Consider the following 25,922-nt stretch of genomic DNA (forward strand, 5'->3'; position numbering starts at 1 on the left):
CCCTGCGCCCTGGACATCTCGGCCTCTTCCCCAGGCTCCACCCTCTCCCCAAGCCCCTGGGGCTGGCCCCTGTGGGGGGGGTCCCAAGGGCCCCTCGGGGTTCGCGGCAAGGCCAGGGCATGGGCCCCCCAGCCTGTCTGCCAGCACCGCTGGGCGGCTTAGGGAGGGGCGCGCCTGCCGGGCCTGTCAGGGTGTTCCTGCTGAAGGAAGCTCCCAGCTGAGTGTGGAGGGTGTGGTGAACTGAAGCCAAGAGGCAGTAATGTAAACAAGAAGTGTGACCAAGTTTGTCGGATATTCAGAGCGAAGATGACCCCGCCGGCAGGAGGGTGACAGGAGAAGCAGCTGCGGCCTGGTTCGGAGGGGGAGCCAGTTCCTGATCCCGGGGCAGTTCCAGCCCAGCAGGCCGCGGGCTGGGGGGGGTCAGGGACAGGCCCAGGACTCTGGGCAGCGCGCCTGGGGGGGTTTAGTCACCTTGCCCACCACGAGACATCTCCTCTTTGACTTACGCCCCCCCCACCCCCCCAATACACACAACTCAGAGCTTTTGTAAACCTGGGAGGCTCCACAGCTAAGCTGCTTTGAAATATCCCTGAGTCTCCCGAAGCCTGCACCTTCTCTAATCACCTCTGAATTTAAAATTAGAAAGGAAGATGTTAGGGAAACCGTATTTGATCGCCCACCTCTTCATGGCACGAAGCTGGCAGCCTCCCTCACGCCTAACCTCCCTTCAGTTAGAAATTTCTAAGAGCCTTTCGGAGCACGCTCCCACGTATTATCACAATCACATCTGATCGTCACTTAAAGGAGAGAGGAGGGCAGTCAGGAGTGGGCACCAGAGCAAGCCCTAAGGAAGGGGCATGAGAAAAGCCCAAGCAGGAATAAGGTTTCGAGAACCACTCAATGTTTTTAAAATTCCAATGAATTAAACCCTATTTATCCTAATTAAAGACTTTTGAAACTCTCATTCTCTACATTAGAAAAAAAAAAAAAAGACTAAAGACTGTTAAGTATCTAAGATCCAGGGTAAATTATAATTTGATGTACCTTTCTCTCAAGACTTTAAGATCCTTTATTATCATTAATAAATGCTGGTAGTTAATCTTGGCTTAGGTAAATTACACTTAATTTGCAAACAGAAAACCTGACACAGAGAGAGGTTCAGATTATCAAATATACCTAGGACACCCAGTTACCTAGTAAGACCCTTGAGCTGGCACTGTGAGTTTATCACTGATTGATGTGGAAGAGAAAGTTCAGATATATACTCCTCTTGTCATTTCTGGCACTAAAATCAAATTCCATAAATTATGTGTGGGAAGAGGAGTGGGATGGGAGAGAGAGGAACCAGCAATATGGGTAAAAGGAGAACTTAGACTTTTTACTTTGTAAGAGTCTACATTATTCAAATGTTTGTAAGCACAGGTATTCATGTCATTTCTTACTGAATTTTTTCAGGGTCTCCTTCTTCAGAAAAAAAAAGGCAACATTCTGGTTTGTTTTTTTTTGTTTCTGTTTTTTCTATGAAGCTCCTAACCATTCAACAGTTTAGTTAATTCAGTCCAAAAAAAAAAAAAAAAAATCAGTAACTTTATATTGCGGTACTACATTGCTATCAAAACAATTTTACCTTTCAGTCAATTACAGAGACAATATTTATTAACAGTTTACCTATCTCTCCAAAATTTTAGAGCATCTTTATTCAAAAGTGGTTCCCTCTCATTTTTTTGTATAAAAAGTACACATATTTATAAAATAACCTGGGTACAGCTTAGGCAAAACCCATCACTGGTGATGGAAAAGGAAACCAGGGATCCCTGGGTGGCAGAGCGGTTTGGCGCCTGCCTTTGGCCCAGGGCGCGATCCTGGAGACCCGGGATCGAATCCCACATCAGGCTCCCGGTGCATGGAGCCTGCTTCTCCCTCTGCCTGTGTCTCTGCCTCTCTCTCTCTCTCTCTGTGACTATCATAAATAAATAAAAAAATTAAAAAAAAAAAATTAAAAAAAAAAAAAAAAAAAGGGAAACCAAAGTTTACTGAGGTCTCATGTGCCAAGAGCCACGTTCGATGCATGGCTAGGGTTTCAGCATCCTGGCAATTCAGTGAGGCAGGCACCATCATCCTCGCTGCAAGGGCGCAGAAACTAAGTTCACTGGAGTTAGGAAATTGGCCCAAGCAAGGGTACAGGTGCAGTTTTAAGCATCGACTCCCTAACTCGGCAACAAATGTTCTCTCTGCTAGGTCACTTTTTACTTTTATGTGAGAAAACTCTGGCTCTGGGTAGCAGAGTGACCTTCCCATGTGAGTTCTGACACCCTGAAAAATATTCAGCTTTTATCACACCCCTAATATCTAAAACTCATGTGCCAAATTCCTTACCTCCTCTGACTCCGGCAGAAGCTTCAGAAATTCTCGCAATGTCTCTGATCCATAATGCTCGCTCTTTCCTTGATGAATATCTTCTACAATGGACTGAGGAGACCTTGAAGAGGCAATAATCAGATTCCATTTCACGTTTGTTGGAGGGCCGAAGAAACACAAGTCAGTAGAAATTAAAACAAATCACCTCTATCCTTTTTCCACCCAACCCTTCTTTCCAGTCTGAGGGATGTGACCGGCTGTGTAAGTGATCACAGGAGCCCCACTGCCAGGGGAAGCGGGGATCCTGACACACCACCCAGGGGCCCCTTTACCCAGAAGCCCATCCTCGGGCATTCCAGAAAAGCTAAATGTGATAGCAACCACTGAGAGTCTTACTGGGAGAAGAAAAGCCATCCCCTGTGGTCACGTGGAAACCTGTGGAGCCTCTCCTTTCCACTTTAGAATACTGGCACTTTTTCTTTTTCTTTTTTTTTTTTTTTTAAAGATTTTATTGATTTATTCATGAGAGACACAGAGAGAAGGACACCTGGGTGGTTCAGTGATTGAGCATCTGCCTTCGGCTCAGGGCGTGATCTCGGTTCTGGGATAGAGTCCTACATCGGGCTCCCTGCGAGGAGCCTGCTTCTCCCTCTAACTATGTCTCTCATCAATAAATAAGTAAAATCTTAAAAAAAAAAAAGAGAGAGAGACACACACACACACACACAAACACACAGAGAGAGAGAGGCAGAGACATAGGCGGATGCTCAACCACTGAGCCCTCCAGGTGCCCCTAGAATACTGGCATTTAACCACTGCCAACCAACAAGTCCAACCTTTGCTGAGGGGCAACACTACAGATGAATTTATAAATTCCCTGGCATGACAGGCTTGAGCAGATCCCCTCAGGCAACTGCCTGTACTTCAAGCCACCAGGTTATGTTTTCATGCAGGGAAACAGCAGAGAGTGACAGGCACTTGCATACTCATCACACCATGTGTCTAAGGAGGATATGTAGGTTTGCAGAATGACTTTCGCTCATATTAGAAGCTGAATTTTCAGCTCAGCCACACCCATAGACTGATGCTGACAGCATGGATGTGACTAAAGTTGCAAATGCGTGCAAAAAACCTTACTTCTTAAATTGCTTAAGAAATATCCCAATGTTCATGCTCCGTTTTGCATCCACGATAGTAATCTGGAAAAAAACAGATACATGTAAGACTATTAAAGTACAAATTAGAAGAGCTGGATGGAAGGAGAGAATTATAACCTATCAAAAAAAAACACTATTAAAAAAAACACTATTTTAGAAGAGAAATATGTAAATCTGATTATTAGTCAATACATCTAATATAGTTTTGCAAATATTAAAATATCATTTTCCCAAACTTACTGCAATTATCTATTTCCTTAGCTATAATAGCTATACAGGTCTATTTTAATCTTATATAACTTTTTTTTGAGAGAGTGAGAGAGAGAATATGTATGTGCATAAACTGGGGGAGGGGCAGAGGAAGAGGGAGAGAGAATCCCAAGCAGGCTTCACACTCAGTGCAGGGCCTGGCCAGGGCTTGATTTCAAAACCCTGAGATCACAACCTGAGCCGAAATCAAGAATCAGTCGTGGGGCACCTGCACGGCTCAGTAGGTTAGGCATCTGCCTTCAGCTCAGGTCATGATCCCAAGGTCCTGCAATCGAGCCCCATGTTGGGCTCCCTATTTAGTGGGGAGTCTGCTCCCTCTGCCTCTGTCTGCTGCTCCCCCTACTTACGCTCTCTGTCAAATAAATACATAAAATCTTCAAAAAAAAAAAAAAAAGTCATTACGCTGTCAAATAAATACATAAAATCTTCAAAAAAAAAAAGATGCTTAACTGACTGAGCCACCTAGGTGCCCCAACCTTATATAATTTTTAATGAACAATGTATATTATTTTTTTTAATTTAGCAGTTTCCTCTTAGAATAACATAGCCTTTGTGTAAAGTCCAAATTTGAAAAACAAGGGTCTTAGTCATAGCCAGATCATATGGGATTTGAACTAAGAAAGTAAATAAATAACTCAAGATATTGCAGAGTCCCAACCCTGATTTAGGGATATAAGAGGACCAATACTATTATTTCGGAAATGTAATAAAATTAATTTTTTTCTAAAACAAAAATTTCTTTCCATTGAGAAAGAATATTTATGCCCTTTAGGGGGAGGTAAGAAAGTCTCCTATATTTTATTTACTCAGAATTTAAAAAGGAAAACTCTTGTGCTGTATTTCACCAAGTCTAAGACGCTTGTTAACATCTCCAGAATCAGGATGCATCTTTGATTTAAGGAAATATGGTGCCATTCTAATGTACCGGCCAAACCCAGATTGGGGCTGCAACAGGTTTTAGCTGTTCAAAATTAGTAACTGGACAGGATTTTATCAGTCTGGAAATTAGAACCTTTTTTGGCAGGGGGTGAGGAGGATGTTATTATTAAACGCAGAAGCCATTTCTTTTCTCTGGAAGGAAATATCCAAGATGCAGGGAGGAAAGATCACCTAAAAACTGCCACAGTGTGTTTTTTTGTTTTGTTTTCACCCATTTTTTGGTGAAGGGAGACTAGCTAAAACAGGAATGTTATGATTCTCTTCCTTTCCAAATGGATGTGATTCATTTGTGAACAAAAGAGAATCGGGTTTCAAATTAAATTCCTGTTCTCCAGGCCTTCGAAGTTTATAAGCAGCAGCATGAACTGTTAACCAAACTTAATGGCACTTCCTGACTATAAGGTTAAATTGTCACAGGACTATGGCTGCCTTCTTTTGAAGGCTAATCTTAAACAATCACGTTATTTACTATCCTAGGGCTTCATCTCATGTTCCTGCAATCACCTGCCAGCCATAAAATAAACTCCCGAGTGAACAGGGCAGGCTCCTTACTGGAATCCTACCCAGTTCAAGTTTAGGGTGAAGGGAGGGGGAGAATCAAAACCTGTCACACCCAACACCTTTTAACGAGGAAAGCCCACATGAGACAGAGGAACCTACATTTAGTGAGACAGAAAACTATGTGTATTATTGTAATTCATCAATTAAAAAGCCGCAAGTAAGAACACGTATACTGATATAGAGACATACTGATCCAAAGCACTTCCTCGGGACTCACGTCTACCCAGAATGAAGAAAAAAACGTATTTGCTACTCGGCTCATTAAATCACCACCTATTTGACACCTGTCCCCTGTTTGACAGATAAGGAAACCGAGCCTCGACGCATCATGTTTTATGCCTCGTCGTGTTTTATACCTTCCCCAGAGTAACGTGAGAACACAAATGCTAGCCTGGGTCTTTCTGGTTCCTTCTGTCTGGTTCCTGGGAGTTTCCATGTCGCTGAGGATACAGGAGCACAGAGCAGTGGCACTGTTCCCCCACCAGCCGTGGACTGGTATCCACACCCATGCGCTTCTCCGGGAATGGGGGCAGCTGTGTAGACACCATCCATGGGGCCCGGCCAAGGCCTCTGGGGGCCCAGGGCTGTGTGTGCGGGACGGTGGGTAGAAATCGTTTCTCCCGGTGAAGACAGCCTCGACGAGCTGCTGTCAGGCTTGGGCAGCAGCTGCCTCCAACGCTTAGGCAGAGCTTCAGAAACTGGTCACCAGTTTACGAGGATTCAGCAATAATCCTAAGGGAAAACCTGGGCTGGCCGTCGCTGGGCACCTGACAGGGCGAACAAAGCCTCATCCTACCACCAGGAAGACGAGACTACTAATGGCGATCCGGGGACAGTCCCTCTCTCCCCACGTCCTCAGGTCTGCCTAGTGCCCGGGCGGCTCTTCCTCCCAGGCTCCCCCACTCGAACCTTCCAAAGCGGTGTTGCACAAGTGCTTGTTCAAGCCCTTTAAAGCGGGTTATCGTTTCACGTGTAAATTAGCTTATCTTACTCCCCAAATGCTTGCCATCTCAAAGCTGGGCAATTCAGGAACCCCTGGATGTGGGACCAGGTGGTGTTCTGTTTTGTCTTCTTAAGATTTTATTTATATGTTTTGATAGAGAGAGAGAGAGAGAGAGAGAGAGAGAGAGAGAGAGAGAGATAGGAGAGAGGGAGCAGCAGAGGGGAGAGGGAGGCTCAGCAGAGCCTCAGGCAGGGCTCGATCCCAACACCCCCAGACCATGACCTGGCTGGAGGCAGACGCCCAACCAACTAGGCCCCCCAAGTGCCCCCAGGTGGTGTTTGGGAATCATCCAGAGCAGTGGCCTCTGCATGTGCTGGCTGCGCAGGGGGGAGACAGACAGCCCCAGGGAAAAGCATGAACCAACCCGGCTCTCCCCCTGCCCGCAGGTCCAATCAACAGAAACCCACGTTTCTGGACACCGCAGGAAAGGGAGGCAGGACCCCCACTGAAGTTCAGGGCCTGTCACAGCAGGTAGAGTCGGGGCACTACGGACTCACGGGCTTTCCCGTCACGGGCCACTGCAGAGGTACACGCCATCCCTAGCGAAAGAAGAATATAAGGTCATATGCTCAACTCACGCCATCCTGAGGACTTCCCAGCAGGATGTGAGGGGGCCCTGCGACAGAAGCAGTCTCCCCGCAGACTGCCAGGGTGGCCAGGCTTGCTGTGCCTCCCCCTGAAGCCCTGAGGCCACAGCACCCGGTCAAGGGTGTGCTGGGCTATACCACTCCTTTGGTCCAGCCTCCAAATAAGCGGGCCTAGTGTCTCCTACAATTTCTGTTCGCTCCTCTCCTAAGGAGTCACCAGTCTGCCTCCCATATTCCTTAAGGGAAGAAACAGCTCTTGTGTTTTAGCTGCGGTAAAATATACAGAACATCTCCCGTCTTAACCATTTTTACTTTTTGAAGTCATCTCTACACCCAACAGAGGGCTCAAACTCATGATTCCAAGGTCAAGGGTCGACTGAGCCAGCCAGGTGTCCCCCTCCTTAACCATTTTTAAATGGTCGGTGGCATTAAGTGCATCCACATTGTTCAGTACAACCATCCCCACATCCCCCCGGTACACGCATCTACAGAACCCTTCCCACCTTGCAGAATTGAAACCCCTTAAATCGTAACTCCCCGTTCCCTCCTTCCTTCAGCTCCTGGCAACCACCCTTCTACTTTCTGTTGCAAAGAATTTGACTATTCTTAGTAATGTCACATAAGTGGAATCATATTATGTTTGTCCTTTTGTGATGGGTTTATTTCACTTAGTGTAACGTCCTCAAGGTAGAAGAAGAAATTTTTAACCTACTTTTGTTTCAATATGTCAAAGAGGGCTTCCTTGACTACTTAAGTACCACTGAGTAGTGGTTATTTCAATGCTACATCAAATTCAGAAAAGCAAAATTAAAAAAAAAGAATCTTCCCATATCCTCTTATATAAGACATAGCTTTTGGTTTCCGATGTGGCTTTTTTTGTTTGTTTGTTTTCATTTTCTTTTTATTTTTGGTTGGCTGCCAATTGGGATATGTCCCAGCCTGGGTTTGGGGGAAAAGTTGAGAAAGAATAACCAATAACCTGAATTAGCATGGAAGAGTAAGATGCTACTTCCCAGAAATTAAAAAAAAAAAAAATCTACCTTCCATCCTTCCTTCCTCTCTCTTTTTCTAATAAGCAATTTTAGTTATTTCTTACATGGTATTATTGTAAATTGTAAACATTACTACAGATACCATATTGAATGATCTCACATGTTCCAACATTTGTGGCTTTTTTCCTTTTTTTATTTCACTTTTATTAAGGTAAATTAGCAAATAAAATTGTAAGATATTTAAGGTATATATCATGTTATTTGACATATGTAAACATGGTGGACGGATTCCCATCTAGTTAATTACCACATCCATCACCTCCCGGTGATCTTTTTGTCCTCCTTTTCACTGACAGCACTTAAAATTCTACTCTCTTGGGGCACTTGGGTGGCTCAGTGGTTGAGTGTCCGCCTTTGGCTCAGGTCATGACCCCGGGGTCCTGGGATCAAGTCCCACATCAGGCTCCCTGCATGGAGCCTGCTTCTCCCTCTGCCTGTGTGTCTTTCATGAATAAATAGATAAAATCTATAAAAGTAAAATAAAATTCTACTCTTAGCAAATTTCAATTCTACAACAGTGTTATCAACTGTGGTCACCATGTTTTATATTATAGCCTCAGGCCTCGTTCATATTGTGTTTTGTCAATCCCAATTTTGATCATATTGATCTCATATTGATAAATACTCCCTTTGCTCCCTTGGTTCAGTTCTGCCAGCTGTTAACTTTTAATTTCCTTTGGAGGATACCAATCAGCTAAGACTGTGCCTTCCTCTAAGAGCATTTCAGATTCTAGAGGGAAACAAGCACAGACCCCACTAACCAGTATGAGTGCCGATGATGCTCTAAGGGGACTGGGGAGCAGTGGGGAGCACATAGACAGGGAACTTCTCAGGGATGAGATCAATGAACTCCAAAAAGAAGGTGGAGTTTGAGCTCTTTTTATTATTATCCCCAGTAATATATTTTTGTTACTTCTAATTATTTTATTGCAGTTTAATTATTATTGTCACACTTGTGGTCTCCTCCAGTTGATTTTTAGGTATCAAAAACACAAGGATAGTCATATTTGATAACCTTTCCCCCTTAACTATATGTTCTAACTTGCTATATTTTGAGTGTTGTTCTTCCTCAATTACCCATTCCTGAACCCAGCTCTTTTTTATCTTCCAGCAACTTCTTTCTTTGGAGTATAATGAAACTTATTTGCAATGCTTTATAAGCCCTTTAAAGTAGGAGCCAACCACATAATGGCAGGTCATTTCTGTAAGAGGTTATTATAGTTCCAGGGGACATTATCCGATCCCCGACATGTTTGAACCTCTGGAATTATGGCCTGTGGGGTAGCAGGTTGGGATGCCATGTTTCCAGGCTCAGGACGGGTCACTCTGCCAAACAGAGTATTCTCCACTCAATGTGCACAGGTGGTGAGAACCAGTACTTTCAACCCTGGATTCCATTTACTACCGAGTAAATCGGAAGATTTATTACTGGATCTTGTGAAACTATCACTCTGCGGAGTTGTAATTTCCTTAGACGAAAGTCTAATGAGGGAAGAAAATAGCATGTACTGCATTCTTTTACTGCAGGAAAAAAAAAAAGTATATAATACTTCTAGCCATGTTGGGAAATAGCATGAAAAACTGAAAATAATCTGGATAACCCTGTTATGTGACAATATTACCCAACACACACTTAAATCCATCCACCTAAACCACTTATCCTACCTGAATGTTAAAGAGTTGAAGTTAAATTATCTTATGACACAAGGTCACGGTGATTTAATTTTCCTATCTAGTAGCTGTCTCTCAGATTAGAACCTCAAGTGTTAAAAGTAAAAATATTTGCACACCCATATTCATAGCAGCAGATTCACAATAGCTAAAAGGTGGAGGCAACCCAAATATCCATTGATGGATAACTAGATAAACAAAATGTGGTATATACATACAATGGAATATCATTCAGCCTTAAAATTCTGACACACACTACGACACGGTTGAATGTTAGGGACATTATGCAAGGTGAAATACTCCAGTCACAAAGACACATACTGCCTGATTCCACTTCTATAAGGCCACGTAGAGTGGTCAAATTCTCAGAGTCAAAGTAGAAGGGGCTGCAGGGAGGAGGGAGTGGGGCGATTTCATGGACACAATGCTGCAATTCTGCAAGATGGGAAGAGTTCCGGGGAAGTGTGGTAGGGATGGCTGTACAACCATGTGAATGCATTTAATGACGCTGAACAGAACATTTATAAATGGTTAAGATGGCAAACGGAATGTGTATTTTATCACAATTAAAAATTATTACTTGATTTCAGGTATTTTTTAAGGGAAAGGAAAAAAAGGTGAAGATGTATCTGGGGAGGGGAGAGGAGGGGAGAGAGAGAGAGATGAGAGGAAGACTTTTTATTCCTGAAATTTAGATGTGGCCTAGAAATGGACATTTCTGCTTCGGCTGTACACAGGGAAAGATGCCACACTCCCTGCTACTTCGCTCCTTCTCAGAGTGCTGCTGAACCTCCCTTGAATTAGCAGACATGAAGCTACAAGTTCCTAGTAGGCCCTTGAACTATCATTTGCCAAAATAAATGTCTCCAATTTATAAAGGATGCCACCCGTTCTAACCTGGTAGCTGCCTCCCCAGCAGCATGGTGAGCTAGGCCCCTGTCTGTTCCAGGGGTTTTCCTGAGACTTGCGCTCTATGTCCCACCGTACCCAGCCACCCTTCCCTTCGACATTCTTGAAATTCAGTAAGTGGAGCTAGGAAACAATGGTGAGAAATGCCCTACTGTACAGGGAATCTCTGCTGGAAGCTGGGGCAAAGGCCAGGGTACTAAGGAAATGACTTCTTGCTCCTTCCAATACTGAAAGGATGCACGCTAAGAAATAAAAGGACCTTGCATAAAGGGAAGAGCAGGGAAAGCCCGAGTTCAGCAGGGGAGGGCACGAGGGACTGTCCTGAAGACTTCCGCTCAATTTTATTTCACAGTTCATGCTTGATCCTAATCCCAGCATTCTCTACATTTTATAGTTAATAGACTCTCGACTATTTCAACCACCAATTTCAAGGACCCCCAAGTGAAGTCATGGAGAGAAGTAGTTAACGTGTTCCTGAGCCAGAGAAAAGAGGTCAATACTGTCAGCTTGACAAATCAATTATGCAGAGAGGCGCTACTTCATCCCAGAGCCCTGCCCACTTTCTTACCTGATCCACTCCATCTTTGACCTATTTTCTCTGCTCCTGTACAACAGATTTTAAAAATGATACATTTGTTGCTCCCCCTTTTCCTTTTTGGTGGGCAACGCTCTTTCCTTCCCATCTCTAGTTTCCTAAGTACTTCTGCTAATAAGCAGAGGCCTCTCAATTTATTGTTTCTAAACAGAGTACTTTCAAATGCAATTTTTAACTCTATAATATAGACAGTGATTGGGAGCTCTCAAGCTATGCTTTCCGTGAACTTCTTACAATCTGTTAGCTCTCCTTAGTTCTCAGTGTAAGACATTTATTGCTAACTGGGAATATGCTTCCTAGAAAATCCACCTAAAGCTAGCCTTAGGTTTTGAACTCTCTGGAATCTCTATTCCACAATGGCCACAGTTCAATTCAGAGCTCTGAGGAATGAAGGCTATCTCATAACACTTAGGGAAGGGAAAACTAGAGGGAAAAACACGGGTAAAATCTTAAGGATGCGTATTAGTTAATGGTGCATTTAACAAAGGCCATTTTGTCTCCAAAAGTTCCAGTTAATCTCAGTTTAGCTGAGTTCAGGAACTCAGGTTTTTGTTTAGACAGAGACTAATAATGTGGACTTCGGCAGAACTGCTCCACCAGGGGAAACCGCAGCAGATGTGCTGGAGACAGGGCAGTGCTGAGAGGCCAAAGAACGATGGCCCCACATAGCATGTTCTCAGCGTGAGCTCATAATCCACCGGGATGTCTGGGAGGATGTGGCATGCATGCTTCTTACGCTTTTTTGCTAGTCAGCTCAAGCTCATCATATGAGGCCCTTTTCTATCATTTCCAGAGCACATTTACTTGCATGATCTTATGTCTTAGTGACTGAGCAACTTGTGAAATGCACACACCCTTCCAAACATACAACAACGCAGCATGCAGAGGATCATCCCTCCACGATCGATCCGTTCTTACCTCTTCCCTAGCATCCCGGAAGGATGAATTTAAAGTTCCTCCTCTCCTAGAAAGGGAAGACTTGGTAGTATCTTCTTGCTGCCCAAAGAGTTCCTCAATGGTCTTTGTATCAATCTGGTAGTCATGCTGCTGCCTGGCAGCCAAAGTCCAGATATTGGTTTTGCCACGAACTTGCTCCTCTGGAATGGTTTTCCAAAAAAAGCTTCTCATCCGCCTTTTCTTCCCAAGGTGGCTGTAGCCGTTCATGTGAGAGGCTGGGGGTAGTCCCGGAGGGGGAGGTGGGGGCGGAGGCCCCCCAGGGAGTGGAGGTGGGGGGGGAGGAGGAGGAGAGGGAGGAAACCCCTCCCCTGAATGCAGACATGGTGGAGGTGGAGGGGGTGGAGGAGGAGGAGGGGGCGGCGGTGGTGTCTGCCCAATCATGAATCCAGCTCCTGGGCCAATAGTCCCATTTTCTTTATCGCTGACCAAGGAGACACAATTCATAACATGCATAGTACTGTTGCCTTCTAAGGAGATAATTTCTTGGCCTTGGGGAAGCAGACACAAACATCAAACTCGTGTCATACTTTTTCACTCGCTGGTCCGCTGCCAGAGAAAAAGCCAACCGTGTTGTGTGTCATCTTCCAAACCTACAGAGATAAAACAATTTTAAACCGGGCCAGGAAAGTATCTGAATATTAGCTATTCCCTTCCAAGCCTAGTGCCAGTCCCCCTCGAGCGGCTGGGTATTACAATCAGTGAGAGGCAACACATCCAAAAGAGCATAAAAAGGGACTAATACTTTTCTAAACATGAACCCAACAAATTTTACTGCCTGGAAATGCTGGCAAAGCAACAGCAACAAACTCAAACTTGGAAACCTTCCATTAATCAATAAAACACATATTTATTGAGAACCTGCTATAAGTTCAGCAAGTATGGCTCACTTCATGAATAAACTACTTGTTCATTAACTGGCTCATTTTCTTTGGGCAATGGATACTCAACCCCCAGGGAAATTACCCAAATGGCTGAAGTATTAGGTATTAGTGTACGACCCTGCCTTTCTCCAGTATGGACATGTCCCCTACCAATCACTTGGTCAAAGGGCATCCTCTGCCTTGCATGTAATAGGGCATTTGGAAATGATAAAATAGTGACCAAACTCATTCCCCCAGAGTCAGGGCCACCATGTTCCTGCTCCCTCTGGTCACGTGGCTTCCCTGCAAATGAAAGAACACTAGATGTGAAGATTAAAGGCTGTAGCTCTAAATCCAGCTTTACTGCTTACATTTTAGACAAGTCACTTCACCTCACAAGACTTCAGTTTTGTCATTTGTAAAACTAGGAGGTTGGGATCCATTCCATGACTTCTCTCAGTGCTCCCAACGCTATCATTTTAGATTCTAGTTAAGCCACTCTTTCAGAAACAATCAGAACTTCATGCCTACCTCTTCTGTGACACTATTAGCAGAGGAGACACACACAATGATATGCTGCCCATATCATACCTGCCACTTGTCTACCCCTTATCCACACAGTCATTGAGTTATTTTGGTGGCTTGTGTTTTCACTGGCCTTTAAATGTTTCTTCCAGTATTGAGTTGTTAGGGACTTGAAGTGAAAACAGAGGTCAAAACAACTAGATTTCTTCAAATATAAGGACAGGTTAATGAAGGATGTGGGAAAAGGGAGCCCATGCAGGCTATGAAGTCAGCACCCCAACTATGTGGACATGTAGACGGTTTCCTCCAGGACATAAAGGGGCCAGATTTTTTTAGACTGGACTTCTGCACATAATTACCCTTTTATAGCATCACTGTCAAAGCTCACTTAACCAACACACATTGGTCAAACAATACTAGATTACGCAGGAGTAAACCGTCTGATAGCACTAATTCAAATACAGTGAAATTCTTTACACAGAACCACGTATAAAAGGCAAGACTGCCTTGGGAATAAAAAGTGGAGACTCCAGAAATAGGCTGTTTTTTCCTCAAATCTCAGTTCTGCTACTTTTTAGATGTGCAACCTGAGGTGAAGTAGGCTGTTGAACCTATGTCTCAGCATCCTCATCTATAATATAAAGATATATTGTTTCATTGGTTTGCATAAGAATGAACGAGCTAATACATGTACTAAGATGCCTAGTACGTAGTTCATTATTAACAATAACCAGTGTCATATATACATAGGATTTCTCTTTACTTTCACAGGTATTACATTTTCTTTAAAATATATATTGGGTTGGGACACCTGGGTGGCTCAGCAGTTTAGCGCCTGCCTTTGGCCCAGGGCATGATCCTGGAGTCCCACAATCTCCCTCTGCCTATGTCTCTGCATCTCTCTCTCTCTCCGTCTCTCATGAATAAATAAATAAAATCTTTAAAAAACATACATATGTATTGCGTTTATGGATAAAATGCTAAGTTACTCCGGGCTGCTAGAAAAATCCCCTTAATAGTTCCATTCTTTACTAGTTTTGTCCTTTTTTCAGTACTCAGTGACTATGTTATTATTTTATCTCTAAATTACAAGAACAGGGGTGCCTGGGTTGTTCAGTCAGTTAAGTGTCCAATTTTTGATTTTGGCTCAGGTCACAATTTCAGGGTTCAGAGATCGAGCCCTGCATCGGGCTCCCCACTGGGCATGGTCCAGCCAGCTTAAGAGTCTCTCTCTGCCCCTCCCCCCCCCCATAGTAAATGAATAATAAATTGCAAATACAAATATTTTTATTAGGGACACCTGGGTGGCTCAGCCATTGAGTGTCTGCCTTCGGCTCAGGGTGTGATCCTGGGGTCCAGGATCAAGTCCCCCATGGGGCTCCCTGTGGGGAGTCTGCTTCTCCCTCTGCCTATGTCTCTGCCCGTATCTCTGCCTGTATCTCTCATGAATAAATAAATAAAATCCTTAAACAACTGTTTTTATGAAACATCTGAATACTTTCGAAAACTATATATGGGTAGAAGATAGCACTGCCAGCTACTAACTGGAATTTTTTTTTTTTTTTTATCTTTTTAGCCATGTAGAAGTGTTTATCAGTGACATTACGAACACCCGCAGCGTCGTGTAGCCATCACCACTGGAAAATTTTTTAGAAAGTAAAACTGAAATTATTTATCCAAGTCAACTTACAGCTCACTGGAGATGCAACTGACTTTTAAAAGGAGTTTTCATAATTACCATTAGGGGCATAACTAGGCTGTTTTCATAGTTGGCACCCCTTGAGCAATGACTCATTGTCAATTACAGTTTATAGTTACATTTGAACTCTTCTTTTTTCAAGACTGCACAGGAAATCTTGGCAGTTTATCCTTACATAGTTTAAAACACTTCTGTACATAAAATATCTCATGTATTGAAGAGCTGCTAATCCTCCAATTCACCTCTAACTGCAGATATGCTGACTCGTATAGATTATTCCTGTTAAGAATGGCAATAACCTTACAAAGTCCCATCCTAGAAAGCAGTAACTCACTCAGTGCTGCCTAAGTATATGCACGGATGTGCCATTAAACCTCACCGAGCAAATACAGAGACACTAAAAAGAGTGAGAAAGACTATACCTCAGGTTGTACACGAGCACTAGTTTCTAACACTAACACTTTTGAGTATTGGGCATTGCACCAAAGTACCAGATAAAAGCTTGTCAAAGTAAAAAAGTGACATGTGTTAAGTTACGTGCTGCCGTGTAATTCTAACCACTGCCCCATCTTGAGAAAGAATGTTATTTTTAAAAGTTAGAAGAACAAAATAAAATTTACAACACTGTTACTGGTATGTTGTCTGGCTAATTTTTTCCCAGGGTAACAAATAAGGATCCCAGGCCCCCAACAGCTTCTAATGAATAAATCCTCCAGCAATGATTAGCTAAGATGCTAATGCTTTTACTACTGGCTTCAATAGGGCTTTGATAGGGCTTTCCCTCTGGCCAGGATTTCCAATGTCAAACAGACAGGAAAAAGAGAGTGCAGACAGACATTCTAACCCTTTCCACAGTCTTATAACATGTTAAAACAGAGGATACATAAAGAACATTTGATTTACTAAGGGTCCGGGCCCCAGTAAAGATGCAAACGCATACTCTCCAACGTACTAGAACACAGGTAGTGCCACAGCCCTAAAAACAACATTGCAGCCCTAAAAACGCTGTTTCTCACAGCTGCTGACTGCCAGCAGGAACAATGGAATTAGCCTTGGCTCTGTCTGGAAAATGTCAAGCGTCCCATCAATCTCTCCACGGCAGACAGAGACAGGTTTGTATTTAACATCTCACCTATAGGTTGGGGACCTCAGCGACAGGGAGGACAGCCATGAAGGCTGACAAATGCCCAGCCCTAAGTAAAATGTAGAGCTGTCACTGGAAGGCTCTCAAGATGAGAACTTTTCAAGTCCCGGAGTGCTAATCATGACCTACCAGGGGTGTGTCTAAGTGATGGACCCTTTAGGGAAGCTGTAGCTCAACTAAGCATCTTTTTAACCATGTGAATTTTTACTAAGAGGGTGCTGGGACCAGGTCTTTGGCCTTGAGCCGATCAGCAAGCAGAAAGTCTTAGAATGCAAATGTTCCTAAGGGTCTTCAAAGAAGCCCTCTGGCCTCAACTGCCAGCACTGCTTTGCTCCAGGGGTCAGAAGCCTGAAGCTCTCTGGCTCCCTAGAAGGGAGCGGGTGGGAGGGAAGAAGAGAGAATATATAGGTTTCATTTCAACGTGTATTTCGGAGGAAAACATGTTCCTGAAAGTCAGTTCAGTGCTCGGGATTTTCCTGAAAGAGGGTTCGTGGGACCCTGTTGCTCAGCTGGTCACTCACGCTCTAGGCCAACAATAACCAAAAGTAAACGTCAAGGAAAACCCTCCAGAAAGCTTTTTCCCCTTCATTTCTGACTTGTGTCAGGGATGAGGTGGGAGCCCAAGAGCTGGCCCCCACCCTGCTGACGACAATGGGGGGCGGGGGCAGAGCAAGCCGGGTTTGGGGAGAAATCAGGGTGAGGAGAGTGCAGGCGAGCCTAAAATGGAATTCTTGCTCTCCTCTAATTCACTGGGAAAGTCCAGTCCCCGACCACGCAGCTTCCAAGGCCGCTCCCGACCATTCGGCACAGACGCTCGGCCCCGCGGCCCCACGGGCCCGGGTGCGGACCCGCAGCCCCCCCCCCCCACGGCCGAGCGCAACGCCCGGGGCGCAGGGAGAAGCACGCGCGGCTTTGAACGTGCACGCTCAGTCGCTCCCAAGGTCCCCAAACCGAGGGGAAAAAAAAAAGAAAAAAAAAAAGCAAACGAGCGCCAAAGGATGCTCGAGAGAGCGGGGAGGAAGCGCTCGCTACTCCTTCCAGGACGGCAACCGAGGGTCAGCGCAGGGTCGCAGACGGCCGAGCACCAGGGCAACCTCTGTGCAGGCGGAGCGCAGCGCACGCACCCCCGGGCCTGAAGAAGCCGGGCGAGGGACACACCGTAGTCTCCTAGGTCTCTGCACCGGCGAGCGATGCCCCCGGGTCCGGGGTCCCCCCCCCCCCCGCCACTCACCCCACGGCCGCGGCTGGCGGTGCAGGAGGCTCGGGCGCCGCGTCCGCCGGGATCGCAGGGAGCGCGCGGGCTTCCGAGGCGCCGCGGGGGCGGGGGCGGGGGCGGGGGCGGGCGCGGGCGCGGGCGCGAGGTCCCCCCGCCGCGCGTCCTAATCTGCGCCGCGGCGGGAGCGGCCGAGATAGGCGCCCTCACGGCCGGCGGGCTCGGCGGCGGCGGGGCAGGGCGCGCTCCGGGCCGGGCGGGAACCAGCGAGCCTCCGCGCCCCGGAGCGCCGAGCGCCCACCCGGCCTCGGGCAGAGCCGCGGCGCGCCCGCCCCCCCGGGGCCCCTCGGGGCGGCCGCTCGGGGCGGGCCGGGGGGAGGGGGGTCGCCCGGCCCCGCCCCGCCCCGCCGCCCGGAGGACCGGCTCACGGCCCGCCCCCGCCCCGCAGCCGCGCGGAGTCCCGAGGCCGGCGGGGAACGGGTCCCGGTGCTGGCGGCCGACGCGGGGCTGTCGCGGTCCGCCCAGCCGGGCTCCGCCCCGCCCTGGAGCCTCGGCGGCGGCACCTACCCAGGTCCCGGCTCTGGGTCCCGGGCGCGGGGGACGGGAGAGGCAGCCTCACGGCCGCACTGCGGCTCAGCCGAGGAGGGGCCGAGCCGGCAAAAAAAAAAAAAAAAAAAGTCGAGGAGAGACTCGTGGTGTTTGGTGGGAGGATGAAAGCGAGAGCCCGCAGTCCCCGAGCTCGCGGCCCCGCGGCCCCGCCTCCTCCCGGGCCCCGCAGCCGAGGGCGCCGCTTCTAGTCGGCTCGCCCGGCCCGGCCGAGTGTGCAGGGGCAAGGGCCGCCGGGTCCTCGGCCCGCATCGCCCGGACGCGTCCCCGCCAACCCCGCACCCACTTTCCGGAGCGGCAAGTCGCGGCGCGCCCCGTGACCCAGCTCGTCCTCCCGACGCGGGTCCACACCCGCGGGCTCGGCCTCCGGGCACCGCTCGCCGTCCTCGCAGCCTGCGCCGCGCAGGCACCCAAGCCGCTGGGGGGGCGGGGGGGAGCGGAGGGAGCGCGCGGGCCGCCCCAGCCTCGCCCGCGGCGCCGCAGCCCCCGCCCCGCCCCGCCCCCGCCCCCCGGGGTGCCCGCTCGGGCCCACTCACCGCGGCCGGCGCTCCGCGCGCTCCCCGCTCCCCGCTCCCCGGCGCCGGCTCCCGGCGTCCGCAGCCGCGGCGGCTCGGGACCGCGAGGGGGCAGGGCGACGCGGGGCGGGGCTCGGCCGCGGCCGCAGGTAACAATGCGGCGGACCCGCCCGCTCCCGCCGCTGCCGGCGCCCGCCAAGGGCAGCACGCCCTTCCCTGCCCGGCCCCTGCCCCCTTCCCCCTCCGGCCTCCGAGCGCGGCGGCGCGGCGGCGCTCACCTGCGCCCACCGGGGCCCGGGGGCCCGAAGCCGCCGCCCGCACGCCGCTCCCCGCACCCGGAGGCCCCGAGGGCGGCAGGGGCGGCGGGAACCCGACAGGTACGTGTGTGGAGGAGACCAGGTGTCCTCGTGCCAGCAGCGCGGGCACGCGCCGCGCCGGAGCCCGCAGGTGCTTCCCACCTGGCGGCCTCTCCGCAACCTCCCCGCCGCCCTTCCCCGCGCACACGCACACTCGGGCACACCCCCTCCGCGCGCACACTCGGGCACGCACACCCCCTCCGCGCGCACACTCAGGCACGTGCACACCCCCGCGCGCACACTCGGGCACGCGCACCCCCTCCGCGCGCACACTCGGGCACGTGCACACATACCCCCGCGCGCACACTCGGGCACGTGCGCACCCCCTCCGCGCGCACACTCGGGCACGCATCCCCCCTCCGCGCGCACACTCGGGCACGTGCACACATACCCCCGCGCGCACACTCGGACACGTGCACACACCCCGCGTGCACACTCGGACACGTACACACACCCCGCGTGCACACTCGGGCGCGCACCCGGGCACGCATCCCCCTCCGCGCGCACACTCCGGCGCGCACACTCGGACACGTGCACACACACCGCGCGCCCACTCGGGCACGCACCCACCGCGCGCACCCGGGCACGCATCCCCCCTCCGCGCGCACACTCGGGCACGCACCCACCGCGCACACTCGGGCACGCGCACACACAGGCGCGCGCCTGGCCCCCTGCGCCCCACGCTGGCGTCGCCCCGGGCAGCGTTCGGGGGCCCGGCCCGGTCCCTAGAAGCCGAGTCCCGGCCGAGCGGGGCGCTCCCCAAGACGGCGGCTCCTGCCTGGGTGCTGCCAACCTGTAGGTTTGTTACTTACTTTGGTTTGTTGTAAATCCCCTCGGTGAGGATGGCTAACGGGAACCTCTCGGTTATCGTGAAGCAAAGCACAAAGTCCAGCGGAAGCCCGAGCGCGTGAACCGACGCTGCCTGCGAAACAGTCCTCCGGGCGGAGAGGAGCGCAGCCGCATCTTTCCTCCGAGGACTTGTGAAGGCAGCGGGTGAGAAACGGAGGCAAAGAAGGGCCTTCCCTGGGCCAGGCAGCCTATGGGAAGTCAGCTGCAGGGGCGGGGAGGCGCCCTGCGCGGGGATGAAGTCATCCTTACCTTTGACTCGGTTAGCAGATAACAGACCACAGTTTTCCAGCCTCCGGTGCCTATGACTCTTGTCTCTCCACCCTGGTCTTCAACCCCTGAACTCCCACAACTGGTCCTCCAAGGAGATGGAAAAAGCGAAGCAAAAACAAAAACACAGTAAACAAAAACCAAAATCCGTGCCAGCCAACAGCCCGTTGAGTAGCCGTTGAACAGGCTTGTGCAGCAATGAGGACCAGATCCCACCGAGACCACAGAAAACCTCAAGGAGTGGGAAATGTAGTAAAAGAGAACGCTCCATGCTCAGGGAGTTCATATTAATTCCAAAGGAATATGGCCCACACGGGCAGAAGTTTAATTAAGGAATTTCGAGGGGATCCCTGGGTGGCTCAGCGGTTTGGCGCTTGCCTTTGGCCCAGGATGTGATTCTGGGGTCCCAGGATCGAGTCCCACGTCGGGCTCCCTGCATGGAGCCTGCTTCTCCCTCTGCCTGTGTCTCTATCTCTCTGGGTCTCTCATGAATAAGTAAATAAAATCTTACAAAAAAAAAAAAAAAGGAATTTCAAAATTGAGGAGTAGCAGGGTATCCTCTCCTTCTGTGTAGGCCTGGCTAGATGAAAGGTCTACACCCGCTGCACACTTCTTGCTCTTCAACACCCACCCCCCATCTAGGCTTCCCCCACACTGTACAAAGTATGCACTTTCAAATCAGCCACTTTTTTGAAGAGTCAAATCCAGTGACCCTTCCTCAACCCCGAGTCTTTGTGAGTCTTTTTGATCTCCATGCAGCATCCTGACCTACAGGCCTTCCCTCTGTCCCTCTGGCATCCTCTGCTGACCCCTTTGGTCCTTCAGAGGACAGTAACTGGGTTCTTCCAACTCTATCTCCCATTATCCCATGGGTTCTGCCTTCTGATTTGAACCGGGAAGGGTCCAGATCTTATAGGGCCTGAAGCTTATAGAACTCTTGAGGGAGCTTTTTAAAGAAAAACAATAACTTACAAACACAACGCTAGATGTGTGTCTTTGGACTTACTTGTCCAGGAGAGTGAGGGGCAAGAAAACTTGAGCTGCCAGGCAAATCCACTTCTGATTTTACCTCTAGGTCAGCGACTTTTTTTTTTTTTTTTTTTAAGATTTTATCCATTTTTTCATGAGAGACACACAGAGAGAGGCAGAGGGAGAAGCAGGCTCCCTGCAGAGAGCCCAATGTGGGACTTGATCCCAGGACCACTGAGCCACCCAGGGGTCCCTAGGACAGCAACTCTTAAATCCATATGGTCTCTGGTCCAAATTCAATATCCAAGCGTCAACTCATCTCTTCAAACAAGCCCTTTTCTGGGATCCCTGGGTGGCTCAGCGGTTGAGTGCCTGCCTTCAGCCCAGGGCGTGATCCTGGGGTTCCGGGATCAAGTCCCACATCAGGCTCCTTGCATGGAGCCTACTTCTCCCTCTGCCTGTGTCTCTGCCTCACTCTCTCTGTGTCTCTCATGAATAAATTAATAAATACAATAAAAAAAAAAAAAACTAGCACTTTTCCTACCCACACCTCTTATTTAAGACCTGAGTTTTAAAATTTGAAATCCCAGGGATCCCTGGGTGGTGCAGCGGTTTGGCGCCTGCCTTTGGCCCAGGGCACGATCCTGGGGACCCGGGATCGAATCCCACGTAGGGCTCCTGGTGCATGGAGCCTGCTTCTCCCTCTGCTTGTGTCTCTGTCTCTCTCTCTCTCTGTGTGTGACTATCATAAATAAATAAAAATTTAAAAAATAAAAAAAAATAAAATTTGAAATCCCAGCTTTCCTCCAGTTCTTTTTCTCTGAGTTCCTTATATCTAAGTATTCACCAAACTCGTTGCTCTTTCCACAAGTCCTGTCTCTTACATCTCTGCTTTATATCCACATCCATTCACCTCAATTAGAGGAAGGGGGAGCTGATAATTACTTGCTGTTGGTCCTGTGTCAGGCATCACATTTGATTCTCACACCAACCCTAGAAACCCACCATTCTATATTTTCTAGGTTAGAACAGTTCAGTTGGACCTCTGTGTCTACTGTCTCCTCCTCTTTCCTCCCTGACTCTGCTATCAGACCAGGGTTTTTGAAAGTCTGATTTCAGGGCACCTGGTGGGCTCAGTGGTTGAGCATCTGCCTTTGGCCCAGGTTGAGATCCCTGGGTCCTGGGATGGAGTCCCACATGGGGCTCCCCACAGGGAGCCTGCTTCTCCCTCTGCCTGTGTCTCTGCCTCTCTTTCTGTGTCTCTCATGAATACATAAAATCTTTAAAGAAAAAAAATTCTGATTTCATCACATTACCTACCTGTTCAAAGCATCCATAAGCGCAGATACGTGCCTACAGGAAGAAAGTGGCAATCTTCAGCCTGACACTGGCTGCATGTTACCACCTTAGGTGGCCAAAAAGTAGTTGAGAGGCGCAGAGCACAGCTCTCAAATAGAGTCAGTGTCTCTACGGATCTGAATCTAAGGCTGTAAATCGAAAGGACACTTTGTTCTTCAACTTTTAATACGCTGATTGGTTACCCCCCCCCCCCCCATCTCACCTGAGTTTGTGCTTGGGACTTAAGGTCCCCTGCTTGTCTGTGTCCGGGAAATACCAGCAGCTCTGTCTGGGAGGAAGGCCAGCAGGACGCCTCAAGCCAAGTGTGCCCAAAGTCAGCCAAGCCCCTGGAATCTGTGACCTAGAGGAAGCTGCTGCTGGGACCCCAGGGGTGCCTGAGCAGCAGCCAGTGTGGCCAGTGTGCACTTTTCCAAGCCAGCCGAACCTCTTGGGAGTGCGTTTGTATCTTTGTGTGGCCTAGGCCATGGGCCCCACGGGTGCCAGCGCCAACCCCTGCCAAAGAACTTCTCCGTCTGCAGCTTGTCTTCCCTCTTCCCAGACTGTCCTTGCCAGATTGTTCCTTTTCCTTTGCCCAGTTCATCTTCTCTCTTCTGGCTTCACTTCTTCAGCCCCGAGAAGCTTTTAGTATCTTCTACATCAAGGATTTTGTATTCGAATCTGTCATTCGGAGCTACTAAACAAAAGCTTCAAACCAAAATAAGTCAAATTTCAGAATCCATCCTAAAAAATACCTCACAGTTCTAAAACAGACTTATTTGCTTAAGGAATAGGTTTAAGGCGTGAGCTGACTTCATGGGCCCTCTAAGGAACCACAATGCACCCACAGAAATAAGTCCCGTCTGGCACAGGATTGAGGCATCCAACTGATTTTTAAATCTCTTTCTCTCGGTGATGCAGACTGAAACTTCTTACTCTTTGTTCTTGTTAAAACGTATCTTTTTTAAAAAAATATTTTATTTATTTATTCATGAGAGACACACATGGGGCGGGGTGGGCAGAGACATAGGCAGAGAGAGAAACAGGCTCCATGCAGGGAGCCCGATGTGGGACTCGATCCGGGATTCCAGGATCACGCCCTGGGCTGAAGGCAGGCACTCAACCGCTCAGCCACCCAGGCGTCCCAAAACGTATCTTGTTAAAACATATCTGATGAGATCAGTTGTTCAGTATTTAGATTATAAGCTGTATCTTTGCTCTTAAAATTGGAAACTGCAAAAGAAACTATACCAACTTTATAAACAGGTTTGCAGACAAACGCAAAGACGCACCACGACTTCTAATGACAGCCATTTCTTTTTTTTGTTTGTTTTTATTTTGGGGCAGCCCGGGTGGCTCAGCGGTTTAGTGCCAACTTTAGCCCAGGGTGTGATCCTGGAGACCCGAGATCGAGGCCCACGTCGGGCTCCCTGCATGGAGCCTGCTTCTCTCTCTGCCTCTCTCTCTCTCTCTCTTTGTGTCTCTCATGAATAAATAAATAAAATATTTTTTTCTTTTTTTTTTTAATTTTTAATTTATTTATGATAGTCACAGAGAGAGAGAGAGAGGCAGAGACACAGGCAGAGGGAGAAGCAGGCTCCATGCACCGGGAGCCTGATGTGGGATTCGATCCCGGGTCTCCAGGATCGCGCCCTGGGCCAAAGGCAGGCGCCAAACCGCTGCGCCACCCAGGGATCCCCTAAATAAAATATTTTTAAAAATAAAGATTTTATTTTAAATTTAAAAAAATCTTTAAAAAAAATGGGGATCCCTGGTGGCTTAGTGGTTTGGTGCCTGCCTTTGGCCCAGGGCGCAATCCTGGAGTCCCGGGATTGAGTTCCACGTTGGGCTCCTGGCATGGAGCCTGCTTCTCCCTCTGCCTGTGTCTCTGCCTCTTTCTCTCTCTCTATGTCTATCATAAATAAATTTTTTAAAAATCTAAAAAAAAAGATTTTATTTATTCATGAGAAAGAGAGAGAGAGGCAGAGACACAAGCAGGGGGCCTGATGTGGGACTCGATCCCAAGACCCCAAAATTCCTGGGCCCAAGGCAGGCGCTAAACCGCTGAGCCACCCAAGGATCCCCCAATGACAGCCATTTCTAAAAGAAATTGCTAGACCTCCTTGTTCCCTTCAAAGGTTAAAAAGCATAAAATCAATAAAATCAACAAAATCAACAGAATTGCTGTTGTCACTATGAATGCAAATTCGCATCAAGTATCTGACAAAATGCAGACACTGGATTGCTCTTGTTTTCTAAACAACTTTATACTGAGAAAATTATGTTTTCTTTTTTGCAGGCTAAGAAATGTAAATAGTAAATTGCCTTGAAGTATAGTACACAATGACTAGGCTCTGATCATTAAGGGGGAGAAACTTTTTTTTCTGGGTGCTAAGTTGTAATTTCTGAAAATTTTAAGTAGAAAATGCTTTCACGGGTAGGGGCACCTGGCTGGCTCAGTCAGGAGTCTGACTCTTGATCTCAGCTCAGGTCTTGATCTCAGGGTTATGAGTTCAAGCCCGTGCCTCCACACCCAGTGTGGAGCCTACCTAAACAAAACAAAACAAAACAAAACAAAACAAAACAAAACAAAGAAAAAAAAAAGAAAGAAAATACTTTCACATGGGATGCATGTGATGCTGATTATCCGTGGTAGCATCAACAAAGTATTTTCCTGGCCAGAAGTAAATACAGGTACTTCGTCAGCAACAGTGCCTGATTTGTTTGAGGGCAAGAGAGATTATAGACAATCCTTACCAACTGGTAAGAATGAGGTAATTAGACTACTGAAGACCTCTTTCTCCTCCTGTTTCCTTAGAGCCCACTGTTCATTCGCTCCCTTTTAAGATGTGTGTGTGCGTGTGTGTATGTGTGTGTGTGTTGGAGGCAGGAATGTATGTGGAGACTAAGGTAAGAGATACACCGTGTACATTGCTGAGGTTCTCACCCAGAAATCCTCAGCTAGGCTTTTTTATTTTTTAATAGTTTATAATTGATACAGTGCTTAGACAACTGATGAATATGAATTATAAATGTCAACATGCAAATTTTGAGAAGAATGATACCTTTAAAATATAGCATGAGGGGCACCTGGGTGGCTCTGTCGGTTAAGCGTCTGCCTTGGGCTCAGGTCAGGATCCTGGGGTCCTGGGATCCAGTATGCCTCTGCATCCAGCTCCCTGCTCAGCCGGGAGTCGGCTTCTCCCTCTGCCTGCCCCCCTGGCTTGTGCTGTCCCATGCTTGCTCTCTCTCTCTCTCTCTCTCTCTCAAACTAATAAAATCTTAAAAAAATATGTAACATGAAAGTGCATCCCTTCTCTCCACCACCCATCACCAAAAAAAAGCACGTGAGTCTCAGTAAGAGGAATTAAGTTGAAGAGGATGTCAGATGCCAATTCTTTTGCTCCTGGTTTTAACTGTTTCAGATTGTTTACCCTTTGAAAAAGGTAGAGGAGCAAACAGTAATTCGAAACCATAACACTCACAGTACAGGCAGTCCGCAAACAAACCCAGTGAATCAACAAT

General features: G+C 48.1%; 1 protein-coding gene across 5 annotated transcripts in view; it reads right to left on the bottom strand.

Annotated features, from left to right (window-relative positions):
- Positions 1 to 20,189, bottom strand: part of FHDC1 (FH2 domain containing 1) — a 42,422-nt gene extending 22,233 nt beyond the window's left edge. Inside the window, exons 1-4 of one of the 5 annotated variants that reach the window (XM_041739044.1) lie at positions 19,790 to 20,189; positions 12,021 to 12,649; positions 3,496 to 3,557; positions 2,377 to 2,479 (exon numbers count right to left, since the gene is read on the bottom strand). In XM_041739044.1, coding sequence (XP_041594978.1) covers positions 2,377 to 2,479; positions 3,496 to 3,557; positions 12,021 to 12,512 — 657 coding nt within the window. In that variant the 5' untranslated portion in view covers positions 12,513 to 12,649; positions 19,790 to 20,189. Of the gene's footprint in view, positions 1 to 2,376; positions 2,480 to 3,495; positions 3,558 to 12,020; positions 12,650 to 17,518; positions 17,651 to 18,067; positions 18,086 to 18,642; positions 18,688 to 18,899; positions 18,919 to 19,789 lie in introns of those variants that run through there. The other 4 variants (XM_041739047.1, XM_041739046.1, XM_041739049.1 and 1 more) reach the window with 4 other exon arrangements.
- Between the last annotated feature and the right edge of the window lie 5,733 nt (positions 20,190 to 25,922).

This window comes from Vulpes lagopus, chromosome 23, assembly GCF_018345385.1.
Source record: "Vulpes lagopus strain Blue_001 chromosome 23, ASM1834538v1, whole genome shotgun sequence".
In the NCBI taxonomy this organism is placed as follows: Eukaryota; Metazoa; Chordata; class Mammalia; order Carnivora; family Canidae; genus Vulpes; species Vulpes lagopus.